The 14,138-nt window shown below is 36.5% G+C and overlaps 1 protein-coding gene across 5 annotated transcripts in view; it reads left to right on the forward strand.

The window, feature by feature from the left end:
- UNC5D (unc-5 netrin receptor D) overlaps positions 1-14,138 on the forward strand; it is an 831,324-nt gene that overhangs the window by 417,641 nt on the left and 399,545 nt on the right. For all 5 annotated transcript variants that reach the window (XM_056813499.1, XM_056813501.1, XM_056813497.1 and 2 more), the window contains exon 2: positions 13,030-13,248. In XM_056813499.1, coding sequence (XP_056669477.1) covers positions 13,030-13,248 — 219 coding nt within the window. The remainder of the gene's footprint in view (positions 1-13,029; positions 13,249-14,138) is intronic.

Genomic DNA, 14,138 nt, shown 5'->3' on the forward strand with positions numbered 1-14,138 from the left:
CAAAACAAACAATTCCCTAACAATTAAAACTGTGCAAAAAGCGAAATGATCTGCCTTGAGAAATGGTGGATTTTCTTTCATTGGAAGTCTTTATAAAGTTGTTGGGTAACCGCTTTTTAGTTATATGATAGTAAGAATTTCTTTCATATATGGATTAGGCTAAATGGCCAATGAGGTGCTTTCCACTAAGTAGTGTACTGAAAATGGTTCACTACTGGATTTCTGGAAAAAAAAATATATGCACCCATAAAAATTAGTTGACAGTGAATAGAGTAATGAGTCTGGAGTCAAGAAGACTTGAATTCAAATTCAGCTTCAGACATTAGCTGCATGACTCTGGTCACACGCCAATATTTTTTTGCCTCAGTTTCCTCATCTATAAAATGAACTGAAGAAGGAAATGGCAAACTACTTCAGTATCTTTGTCAAGAAAATCCCAAATGAAATTATGAAGAGAGACCAAGACAACAACAAAACCCACAATAGACCTTTTAACTTCAATCTACAAGGATAGATTCCTTATTTCTCTGAAATTTCTAAGCTAGAGAGTAGCGAGCAATGCACTAAGAGATTATTTAATTCCTTAGGTCTGTGTTGGTGAACCAATGGCACATATGCCAGAGGGGCTAGTCCCTTCCCTCTCTCCACACACACCTGAGGACATTTCTCCCATTACCCACCCCTCTGCCCAGCAGCCCAATGGGAGCACTTCCTCCCTCCCCTGTGTGGGGTTAGGAGGCAATGCACATGTGATGTAAGGGTTGCAGTTTGGGCACTTGGTCTTGGTCAATAAAAGGTTCATCATCACTATTTTTTTAATCTATAAAGATGCCTTTAGTTTTTTTTTTTTAATTTGGTCAATTTCAAACATTATTCCTTGGTTACAAAAGGCATATTCTATTCTCCACCCACACCCACCCACCTCTCCCATAGCCAACGAGCAATTCCAATGGGTATTACATGTGTCCTTGATCAGAACCCATTTCCATGTTGTTGGTGTTTGCATTAGGATGGTCATTTAGAGTCTACATCCCCAACCGTATCCCTTCGACCCATGTAATCAAGCAGTTGTTTTATTTCTGTGTTTCTACTCCCACAGTTTTTCCTCTGAATGTGGATACTGTTCTTTCTCAGATCCCTCCGGGTTGTTCAGGATCACTGCATTGCCACTAATGAAGTAGTCCATTACATTCGATTGTACCATGGTGTTTCAGTCTCTGTGTACAAAGTTCTCCTGGTTCTGCTCCTTAATTCTTAAAAAGAGTCAGTATCTAATGAAAAGTGATAACAATTTGAAGATAAAACCCTTCCAAAATCTCACTGGATTTCAGATTAATTTAAAAACTGGTCCAAGTGTATTCATACACACAAAGACACATACACACAACAAAAGAAATGCACAAATGATTTTTTAGGAATACAGTAATCGTGTATGTAATAGTACAAATGTGCTTTAGCAGTAGCAATAATGTATGATGGAGAAAGAATTAAGGAGCACCTTTGTTTCAATTGTGATCCATAATTGAGGTCAGCAAGAACATGCACACTCATTCAGGGATCTGGAAATAAATATTATTCCCAGGATGCTGCCTCTTTTCTTTAAAACACCCTCCCAATCACCTTTGACTGTTCCAAACATATAAGATTTCATGCAGTGAAACATACAGATTCCATTCTTCGAGGGATGTTTTCTAAAATCAATCATTGTTTTAAAAAATCTAAATAAATCATCAATGAACAAAAGTCAGGTTTAGGTTCTATCCTTGGAGTAGAGATTGTCTTAAGCAGAACTACAGAGTCTCTTTTTGAGTGACTTGATAATTTTCTTCAATGCTTACAGGCACACTATATTAAGTTGTCTTACGTATAGCATTTCACAAGATTTGCATATGAGACTGAAGATGACTATATACAGAGGTTTCTAAACTATGGTTTCAATCAAAAGACTTTTTGGCTGTAATATTGGGGCCATATGACCTTCAACCTAGGGAGAAAGGAGAGAGAAAAGGATTATGTCTGAGAGGGAAAAAAAGAGTAATTATAGAACTATTTATTAAGGAAGAGCAAGATGTTTCCAGCCAGGCTTAGAGACAGGAGTTCCTAGGTTCAAATCATGCCTCAGATCCTTCCTAGTGGGGTGACCATGAGGAATTCACTTAACTTCAGTTTCCTAGCCCTTACCCTGATCCCAGGGATATTTATATTAATTCTGCTGATAAGGTTTAAAAAAATAGTAAACATCTACTCAAATGTCAGGCACTATGGTAAACCCTGGAATTGTTCATCATTCCGTGGTCAGAGTGACGTGATTCTTTCTGACCCCGTTTGGGATTTTCTTGGCAAAGATGCTGTAATGGCTTGCCATTTCCTTTTCCAAGTATTTTTCCAGATGAGGAAACTACGGCAATCTGGGTTAATACACTTGTCCAGGGTCATATAGTTGGTAGGTATCTGAGGCCTGATTTGAACTCGGGAAAATCACTATATCACCTAGCTGTCTACTTTTAATGCAAGCATACAACCTACTCTTGTACTTATGAAATCATATATTCTTATTTCAGGGCTTTCTGTTCTAGATAATGCCTAGACAGCACTAGAATTATAGGCACTTAGGGCACTTCAGATACTATTTAATATAATACATACATTTTTCAGACAGCTGAGGCCTAATAAGTCAAAATGCCTTGCGCAAAGCGACAGCAACTAAAGATCTGAACTCAGGTTTGAACCCAATCCAAGTCTCTTTCCACTACAACATCCTTACTTGTTTGAATATAATAATTTTATTTCTAAGCATCTACAAAATCTGGGACTCCTCCTTTATGGTAAGAGCATGGCCATTCAAGATTTAGGTTCATTTTGTTTCATTTTACACTTTTCAGAAAACATTGTAGAAGGGTTAGAGATTTGCTCAGTTGACTAGTATCATCAGTTTGCTTCATTCATATGAGATTCAGGACAAGTGAGGTGAAATATGCAAATAAACCAATATAAAACATTTCCATTTTTATTAGAGGAAGGAAGGAATGCAAAATGATTTCAATGCTCAAAAAGGAAAAGAAAAAAGAAAAAAGACCTTTAATGGTGCCTAGGGAAAGAGTATATGTTTCATAAATCGCATTAAATATTTTGTATTCAAAATTCTGGCTGTTGTAGCACATTAAATGGGTACAAATGCATCCCCTATGTAATTAGGTAACCATATGGAGACAAGTCACATTTACATAAGCAAAAAGCAGAGAAGGCAACTCCTTTGTGTTGTCTTTTTAGGTGATGTAACTTGAGCTTTGCAGAGATGGTTTCTAGGCTAGGATTGTAACAATCTTGCTCTGTAGGCCAGTACATTTCCAGACAATGAAATGGAAAGTGCTATTTCTGAAGGCTGTCTATACATGCTGTTTAGTATTACAGGACGGGGCCAGAGAAACGGTAGTATGTTGTAGCCCACCAAACATTCTTGTTTCCTCTTAAAATTGAATTTACCCCACTATGGGCAAGCGCCACTCCCAAGTCCTAGGGGTACAAAGAAAGAATTCCACAAGGACCCTGATCTCATGGTACTTACAATATGACATGAGGGGATGTTATATAGAAATATCTATGATACAAGGCAAACAAAAGAGCTGCTGAAGAAGCAAGGAAAAAAAGAATAAAGGAGGAAAGAAAGCAAGAATTTATTAAAGACTTAGATTATGCCATGCACAGTGTTCAGTGCTTTATAAATATTATTTCATTTAATCATCACAAAAACCTGTGCTATTATTATTCTCATTTTACATTTGAGCAAACTGAGTAAAATATCCATTAAGTAACTTGCCCAGGGTCATAAAACTTGTCTGAGTCTAAGACTGGATTTGAATTCATAGTGTACTCTTTTCAGGGTTGGCACTCATCCATTGTGCCATTTACCTGCCATGCAGGGGAATCTAGGGGAGAGATAGAAGGCAACATGCCAGGCAGGTCACAGCACTCCCAACTAGACTACCACCTCCTTTAAGTCTCAGTATTCTGGGCTTAGGAAGAAATATCAATTTGACTCAGACTAGTTAAACTATTTCAAGTCTCCATCAAAGAAGGGACCCAATTTCCTTAAGCCTGGCTAATTTCCATAAGGAGGTAAATCCCCCCCCAAAAAAACTTTTGGAGGGGTAGCAGCCCAGGCTACAGGCCCTGCTTCCATCTCCATTCTTATATCATCATTCTGTGAAACAAACTTGTTAAGATGTGGCCTGGCAACTGCTTCTTTGGGTGATGTAACTACAGCTGCTGCAATACCAGAAGAGAAATATTTCATTGCCAAGGTCCTTGACACTATCACAGAGTTCAAAGTTAGAAGCTAATATATGATTTTATCGGTGGAAATAACATGAAAGAAGATGAATTAGAATATTATCAGCTACTGCAGGCTGGGGACCATGAAACCTTTCTAGATGACCTGTACCTGGAGCTTTCTATATGTATTTTCTCTCCCATTAGAAGGTGAGTTGGTTGATAGAAGGAACTTTAACTTTTCAGTCAGCCTCAGCATTTAACACAATTTTTTTTGCATAGAGTAAGAGCTAAAGATATTTTGTTTTTCACTATTTTTTCTTTAATAAATACAAAGGAAAGCTGTGAGCAAAATTATATGAGAGGTTGAGGGAAGAAAGATTATTTTAACTTGGATGGTCCAAAGGGTTTCATGCAGGAAGCAGAATATAAACTAATTAGAAGGAGGTAGAAATTTGAACAGACATAATTTGGGGCTGTACATTCTAGACATTGAGAATGGATGGAGCAAACACAAGGAGATGAGAGAAAGTGGAACCTGAAAAAAGAGATGGTATTTATATGGACAAGATGTATAAAATGGAAACATAGACAAAAAGTAACATATTTAATGAATAGGAATAGGATCATAGATTTAGAACTGAAAGAGACTTTTGGGGACATTTCCAATAGTCTAAACTCTTCAGTTTGTAAATGATGAGACTGAATTTCAACAAGGTTGGGTCACTTACACGGAGTATTTTTAGACCTTTAATTTCTACCTTAGAATTGATACTTTTCTTAATATTTGTTTTCTGATATTTTGCAATCCATGCTCTCTCCTTCCCACCTCTCTCCTCTCCCTAAGTAGGCAGATAATGTGATATAGGTTATACATATATTATCATATAATAAATATTTCATTTTTATCATGTAAAAGAAGAAAAGTTGCTTACACTAGAGAAAATTGATGGAGGAAACATAGTAAAAAATTGTGTTTCAATTTGTATTTGGGCTCTTTCTTCTGTGTCGGTGGATATCTTTTCTATCTGTCTCTTGGAGTTGTTCTGGTTCCTTGCCTTGTTGATAATAGTTGTCATTCAGAGTTGATCATCATATGTTACTGTTGTTACTGTGTACAGTGTTCTCCTGCTTCTGCTCATTTCACTTTGAATAACTTAATATGTCTTTCCAAGTTAGTTGGGTTACTTTGGCATTAAAATATAGAAGGCTTAGCAAATAATGCTATGTATAAGTTAAAGGAGAAGTAAGAGCCCAAATGATTCTAATTTTTTAAAAAAACTATCCTTTTAACAGTAGCTATTTTTGTCAATTGACTATGCACTGTGCACAAACACACTATATGTCTTCCACTTCTTCAATAGTAAATATATAAATATCATTTGAAGTCATAGAGCCTTTTCATTAAAAAAAATTCAGTCCTTGATAATGTAATTTTATATAACAACTAGTTAAAGAAAAATAAAATTGTGAACAATAATTCATATGTTTTAGATGTTTTATTGAGGGTGCTGGAGAATAATGGGTAATTATTTAAATGTAAAGTAAATAATTGAGTTTATCTTACTATAAATTTGATAAAAATATATGATACATAATTCAAACTACACCATGCGCCTCATGGGAAGAGGCCGTTTAACCTTGATTGTTGGATTTAGAACTTGAAAGGTCATAGAGTTATCTAATCTTGCCCATTTTTCTACAGATGAGCACATTCAAGCCCCCAAAAAGTTAGCCTTTATCAAGACTATGTAGGCATAAAGTAGAATACCTGGAATTTGAATATATAGGTTGGCTGATTTATAATCTGGTTCTCTTTCCTCTATATCTCAATCCATCTAAATATTAAGGACATCCACTTTATAGGTGAACAATGAAGCAAGACCAGAATCAAGTAGATTAGGTTCAGTGGCATGTGGAAACTGTCCAATATTTCAAGGATTTCAGATTTCTCTTCTTATAGCAGAAGGGCATCTTTAACATCATTATGTGCCATGTGACTTTAGATTAAAAAACATGACCTTAGAAGGATATTCCATATATAGATTATGAGAAAATATGGCCAAGAATCACATAAAATAAGAAGTTATGAAATGGTTGTGATCTATATCCTTGAACACAATATTCATGCTAATGATATCAAGGGTCCAGGAAGTACAAATGTTCAAATCAACAGATATTTATGATCCTTGGGATGCTAAAGCTGTCTGTAACACTACTTTAAACCCTAGACTATAATTCCCCAGATTCTATTGAAGTGATCTTTTATTATTTCTTTCTCTCTAACATGTGTATCCAAGTTGTGACTATCTTATCAATTCTGTCTATAAAATCTCTTATTTTAAATTTTAATTCATAAAATATTTGCTAAGGCTGATTAAAGCATAATTATAGAGATACATAGGCAGAGAAATAAAATTCTTAGATATTCTAAGGCAGAGGTGTCAAACAAAAAGCCTTATGGAAACATTTCAGAGATTTAAATCTAATTGGGAATTCTTTTACAAAATAAATAAAAATACAACAAAACATATATAATGCTGTGTGATCTTCTAAATCGATATATGGCCCCAGAGATCCTTATGTATAGTTTAGTTGCCCTCATTTCTATTTGAGATTAATACCACAGCTATAAGGCAAAAGGATGAAGAGGAAATACATTTCAGGCTATGGCATGGAAATGATTTAGAATACACAATTTCAGGAATATCTTGGTCAGGATGGCTGGAAAGTAGAATGTGCAAAGAGAAATAATATGAAATATGACAGGAAAATTAGGTGGAAGAGTTATTGTGAAAGGTTTTTACTTGTTGGATTAAGGACTTTATATTTGGCCCCGAAGTGTAGGGAGTCACTATGATTTTTTGAGTAGGGGAATAACACACTGATGAAGGATTAATAACTTGGAAGCTGGATGGATGATGGATTAGATCTAGAGAAGAAAAGCTGGAAGCTGTGGTAGTCCAGACAAGAATTGATAAGGGTCTAGAAACTTAATAATTGTGTGAGGTCCTTAAATTAGTTTACACTTGTTTATCTATATAAATTAGTACACACACACACACACACACACACACACACACACACACACACACACACACACACACCAGGAAAACATAAAGTGCTTGATGGAATTGTGTTATAATCGAGAAAACACTAAATGTGGAATCAGAGTACCTTGGATAGGACAGCATCTATGTGCAGTCACTTTCTCTTTCTACAGTAGGCATGAGTTTCAATTTTTTGTAAAATAGAGGAGCTAGACTACGAGGTAATATATGTGTTCCCTGCTAGTCTAACTCTGAAGCTATGTCTATGTTTCATTTTACATTCGTATTCTTGGCACCTAGAACAAGGTCTTACACAGTGTAGGTTTAAATAAACGTCTACAAATTGTATTGTGGGAGGGCTTAGGAACTGAATATCATTCATAATGTTTTGGGCTATAGATCAAATGTGTGAGGGATTTTTAACTAACCAACTTCTGAATGAACTTCTAGAACATGCCTCATTTATTGTTTTGGGACTGCCTCCATGTTCTCGTTCCTAGGCATTTTTATTTATGTATAGGCTCTCTACCCATCCAGATTGTAAATTCATTGTTGCAGGAGTTTGGTCTTATATTCCCTTTCCCTTGAGTTTCCAGTATGTAGTAGCTATACAAGAAATGATTTTTGATTCATTCTTAATGCCTATGTTATATTATGTTGGAGTTTATTAGCAAGGCCAGGCCATTACTCTGTATTTTCCAATTGATTCATATTGCTCCATCTTTTCTTTGATGTGGAGATCGTTCCACCACTAAATTCTTATTCTCATACCTTTTCATGATGTGGGAGTTATCTTAGGTTCTCATAGTCAATTCTAAGAGATAGCAAATTCTGAAAAATGCTACCAAAATGGGGGGGGGGAGCCAAAAACCTTCTAGTCTAATGTAGACTAAGAAATCAACAATGCATCTATGGTGTGCAGACCAGCCTAATTACATGCAGGTTGATATATCTCTAGAACACTGAGAGCCAAAGAATGTATTTATTTGGTGATAGCAACTCATGAAGTCTTAAATATTGTACATTTATTACTAGCACAGAAAAAGTGAAGTTTTAATTCATTAGAAAATTAATGATAACTAATTGTATTATGCATGTATATATTAAATATTATATATTAATTATAAAATATTAATACTAGGTCTGGGTCCTAGTGTGTCATGTGCCAGGGAAGAAACAGGCAACACTGGGTACTCAGAAGCAAACAAAATGTCTGGCAGATGTGACAAGGAAATCACTTTAAAAGACTGATATATATTAATTTAAGGTCGCCAAGGAATTCAGCTATGTAATTCCTAAATGAAAACTCATGTCAGCAGTCAATCTTTTATGGAGTTTAATTACAACAGGAGGAAGAAAGGAATTGGAGATAGAGAGAGAGAAAAGGGAGAGAAGGGAATAGGGCTTAAATACCCCTTCTGTTTAGGCTGGGCCAAAAGGCCCAAGCCCTTAGATAGCTGGGGCAAAGAAAAGAGATCAGTCTCTATTACTCACGTGACCAAAATGGAGAAACAGTCTCAGAGGCCCCCACCTTCAGCTTCCTTCAGAGCAAGCTTCTCAGAGCACACCCCAACCACACCGACAAACTCCTCAACCACCACCCTGAGTCTTCAGACCCCCCTATCCTTAAGGAAACCATCCAAGTTCCCTCCCCTCAGTTCTCACATCTACCAATCACTGTCCATCAATTTCCCTGTGCCAATGGAGGCTCTAGCTTAACCCAGGACCGCCCAGAGGTCTGGGCTTTGCACATGTCTGTTGAAGGTCATATTTTCAAATAATTAAATCTTTGATCCTTTGCTACAGCCCTTCCTAAATCCTGTTAACCTGAGTAGGGTAGAGATTGGGATAATTAAATTTTGATCTATGCTGCAGCCCTTCCTCAATCCTGTTAGGACTGAGTAGGGTGGAGATTGATTCCAAGTATCTCCATTGTATCAATTCTAAAATCAATCATGACTCAAAGAAATTCCTGTTCTATGCTTAAGCATAGGTCAAAGTCCTTTCCATTGTTCAGCAAAAGGTTTCTGTCCTAAAGTAATCTTAAGAAGGGAGGAGGAGGAAACTCTCATGCCAATGGGGTTCACATTCCAATAGCCAAGACCCACTATCAATAGGAAATTTTTCAAGTATGAAATTTCCCAATGGTGAAATTTCCAACATTTATAAGTCTAAGAAATTTTGAGGTTTACACAGATCATTCCATGCTAGAAAGGCTTAGGATACGGACACAAAGCTGGACTCCAGGACTTGTATCTGAGGTCAAACTCATGTATATATAGGAAGATACATTACCTGGAGACGTACTACCTTGAGATGCATTTTTGTCTACATAACTACCACCACCACCAAACACCACTCTTTCCACCATCATGATCAATCACCACTGCACTACACACCACGGAAGTCACTTAACCCCTGTTGCCTCACCCTTACTTCTCTTCTGTCTTGGAACCAAGACAGATTATTGATTCTAGCTGAAGAGTGTCCCATACCAATGAAAATATGAATCCATTCCTCCATGCGTTATTCCTGTAATATTTATATAGTGGTTTATACATAGTATCTCACTTGATCCACATAGGAAGACTCCTTATTGATAATCTTCATCTATGTAGGAAGCACTTACAGAAGGGAAATCATGTCTTTTAATGTATACAAGTACAAAGAAGATGAAATGGTTAGTGCATCTAAAAGATGTTTATATTGAGATGGCATCAGGCAGCTTTCTCTGAGAAAGGCTCCTGTAATACTTTGCTAAATGGATGGTTAGCACCTCTACTTATCGAATGCTGTAATGTATTCATGTTCCTACTCAGACATTTTCTTGATGCCAGACTGTGCCAGGTTTCATATTTATCTATTCACTATTGTTTTACCCCCTTGGTTTCATGTAGATTTTCAGGTTGGTCATGCATGAGATGATGCTAATAGTGAAGCAAAACAATATCATTTGCAAGAGACTCTGCTGGAAACTTAGCACTGTCACTGCTCATTAATGCCACTACTATATGCTTTATGGATATTTTCTTTATCAGGTGACCCCTTTATGCAACAGCATGTTTGCTGCTCTGGAAGAGACTCAAGCCGATGATGGCAGTATGAGGTTTTGATGCCCATATAAAATCTTTTAATACCTTTGTCATTTCCTCTAATGCATGGATTTACTAAAGCCTGAAGGGGCTTGGTATTTATAGAAGATGGAGCATGAGCAGTCAGTAATAAAGTGATTTAATGTATGATATATTTTATAAACTTTGTTGTAAATATATATTTTTTAAAGTCAGAAGGAAAACCCTGTGGTTTTATCCTGCATCTCTTTTACTCCATGTGAATTAAAAAAAAAAAATAAGTGACTTCTTTTTATTTGCATAGTATATACTCTGCCCTGTCTTAAGTATTTAAAACATTCAAGACTTATTGATTCCTTGGTAGTACCAATTAATTAGAATAGCATTTACTTTTCCATTATGGACTTTGATTCTGAGGCTTCCATTATCTCCAGTTATTTGGCACAAGTCTTTTTTTTTTTAAATTTTATGTTAATATAGTGAAGGGGGAAATCATGTTTGGTGGATTTGAGCTATTGTTATATATTTAATTTATTTTAGTGGGAAAGCGTGTTTGCATGTGCTGGCATGCCAACAATCTCTTTCATTATTCAGAGTCCTTTCTAGTCTCTCCTCCACAAAATATAATTATAGGCAGTCATACTTTGTTGAAGTATCAGCCCCTTTTGGTATTTGAAAATGGTCCCAAAAGAAACATGAAGCAAGAAATCATCCCTTTTAGCTGTGTGTGATGTTGACTCTTTGCAATGGTTTGCCTACTGATACGGGTCATTGACTTTAGCAGGAGTAATAAGAAGCTATATTTGCACAGAGTGATATTGGTGGGTATGAAGAAAGGAGGCCTGGGGTCAGATCTAGTCCTCGTCTTTTTTTGTCCATTGGCTAGTCAGTTCTCAGGGGAGCAAAGTATAGCAGTCAGAATCACTTCCAACAATTGCAGGACTAGGCCTTTATGTAACACATTCCAGAAAAGCTTTTGGTAACTTCCTTTGGGAGGTGCTTTCTGTTTTCCCTGATTCTTCCTCAGCTAAAAATGATCTCTCCCTATCCCTTCCTTTCCCTTCCCTAATCCTCTCTATTTTCTTTCCCTCCTCCCTCTCATTCCCTCCCTACTCTTCTCCTTCCCTCTATCTCCCCAATTTTCCTTTCTTTTCTTCTTTTCTCCTCTCTTGTCTTCCCCCTCCTTTCCCCCTCTTCACATCTTTTCCCTTCCTTTCTCCCCTTCCCTCTCTCCTCTGTCTCCCTTCCTCCTCTTTTCTCTCTCTCTGTGTGTCTCTGTCTCTATCTCTCTCTGTACATCTGTGTCACACACACACACACATATACACACACACCTAGAGGAAAAATGCTATCATTACCCCAGCTTTAGTCTATATTCCTACACAAAGAAGTCACTTAAATAGGTTCCTGGAGTTTTCAATTCAATTGAAGATTTGAAAAAAGACATTAAGGGTCATCTGAGATTATCCTAATCACAGGATCTAGAGTCCCCTCTATACCATAACCAATAAATAATTATATCCTCTTTCCAACTGAGGGGAAAACACCTACTTTCCATTTTACTTTCCTATAACTCCTTCTTTATTCCAAGTCTCAGATTGCCTAACATATCCACCCTTGCTTCTAGTTGTCTTATAGCCTTAACTAAAGAAATACACTATTTGTTCACAATGGGAGCTCTTTAAATATTTGACAGAACTGATCATGAATTTCTTTTAGGTTAAATGTTCCCATTATTTCTACCCATCTTTGCAATGAATGAACTCAATGCCCTTTACCACGAGTTTGACTTCTTTGGATTCCCTCCTGCTTATATGATTTCCCTTCCTAAAAAGTGGTATCTAGACACAGTATTACAGATATGAATGCTCGAATTCATGTAGTCTTCTGTTCTTTTGAAAAAAGAGAAAGATTTTATTTCTCTGTTCATCAGTTTCCTAAATGTGATAAGAGAATCACATCTGTTTCTTCCTACCCTTTACAGAATAGTTATAATTGTAGCTTGCAGACCATAAGCATGGGTCTCTCTGAATTTGAGTTAGTTAGTTCCTGGCCTATTTAGTACATTTTAGGTTGTGTTTCTGTGTGGGTGCAGTGGGAAATAAAATATCTTTGGATGGTTCTGAGGAGGGGTGTGAAGAGACTGAGCTGCCAGATATAACTCTTTCCATAGCATAAAGCATTCAGTCTCAAAAGGTCTCCATGGGGTGGAAATGAATTCAATTTGTACTCTTAAGGACCTTCCCTCACTCAGTCAGTGGACCACCAAAGTATATGTAGGCCTTTTTTTGGAACTCAGGGACAACCTTATCAACTAACTGGATATGAGGCCAAAGAAGGTTTTAGTGACATGCCTCATACTAGAAGTTATCCTGAGGCCCTGAAAAAAATAAATACATCTATGCATTTATACATACATAGATCAATAAATAAAATTATTTGAATTGAGAAAGACATACTAGAAAGTGGTCTGGTATAAAATATGTTAGGAAAAAGAAAGCCAGATTATTATAGTACTAGTGTTGATACTGGATGCTTAATACTCATGTCTCTTCTAGCTCTAATTATATTAGTCTACATTTGTAATAGTCACTTGATGAATACTGGTTCTTTTCTGATCTATGCTTTATTCTCTACAGGAAATGACAATGGTGATACCCTACCTGAGTCCATTCCATCAGCTCCTGGGACACTGCCTCATTTCATGCAGGAGCCGGATGATGCTTACATTATAAAAAGCAACCCGATTGCCCTGAGGTGCAAAGCCATGCCTGCAATGCAGATTTTCTTCAAATGCAATGGAGAGTGGGTCCATCAAAATGAACACGTGTCTGAAGAGAGCCTGGATGAGAGTACAGGTATGACTGTGGACCAATGAAATGTACTCACATTGTTCTTTCACACAAACAACAGAATATGTTTTTACAGGGTTATTAACTCCACTAAAGTCCTCCTCTAAGTCTCATCATTGTTTGAATTGACTCTTGACTATTAGATTGCTGAAAAGGTTCCATATTAGAACCTGTGATTTTCATAGTAGGGCAAGCCTAGCCCAGTGAGACGAGGCTAATCACTTAGAAGGTGACCATGAGATAGTGATTGTATTTTGCCATTGCCACTCATGTAGACTCCCTACTGAAGAGGAAAGTCTTGCTCTGTGTTAGTCGATGGACTGTCCATAAAAAATGCAATGATAAATATGAATAAATTCAATTCAACATAAATTTATGAAGCATCTACTATAGAACACTCTCTATGCACATGGAGAAATACACAATTTAGGTGAGTGACAGCCCCTGTCCTCATTGAGCTTTTAGTCATTTATATTAAAAAACAAATATGGAGAATTCCGCATGTCTTTGTGCACTTGTAAGCTACTAAAGCTTACAATTGCACTCAGAATTTTGAGACATTCAGAATATAAAATATTAATACAAAATAGTACAGAAGGATTGCATTTTTACAAAGGGCAGACAGTTGCTTTATGAAACCAATGTTAGGAGCATCATTATTCTCTGGGAAGATCATCTGGAAATGCTAAATAAATGGGAAGTAGAATTAGTAAAAAGCATGGTGATTGTTAGAACCTAGAGGAAATGCATTCCAAATGGATGGGTTCAATATAATACCTCAGAACTTTGTTTCATTTGCTTTGTCTTATTAATAGTTATTCAAAGCATTTTAATTTCATATGCACATGAACATGTATGTGTATAATTTTGTGCTTTCATATGCATAATTGACAAGA

Source organism: Monodelphis domestica, chromosome 1 (assembly GCF_027887165.1).
Source record: "Monodelphis domestica isolate mMonDom1 chromosome 1, mMonDom1.pri, whole genome shotgun sequence".
Lineage (NCBI taxonomy): Eukaryota > Metazoa > Chordata > Mammalia > Didelphimorphia > Didelphidae > Monodelphis > Monodelphis domestica.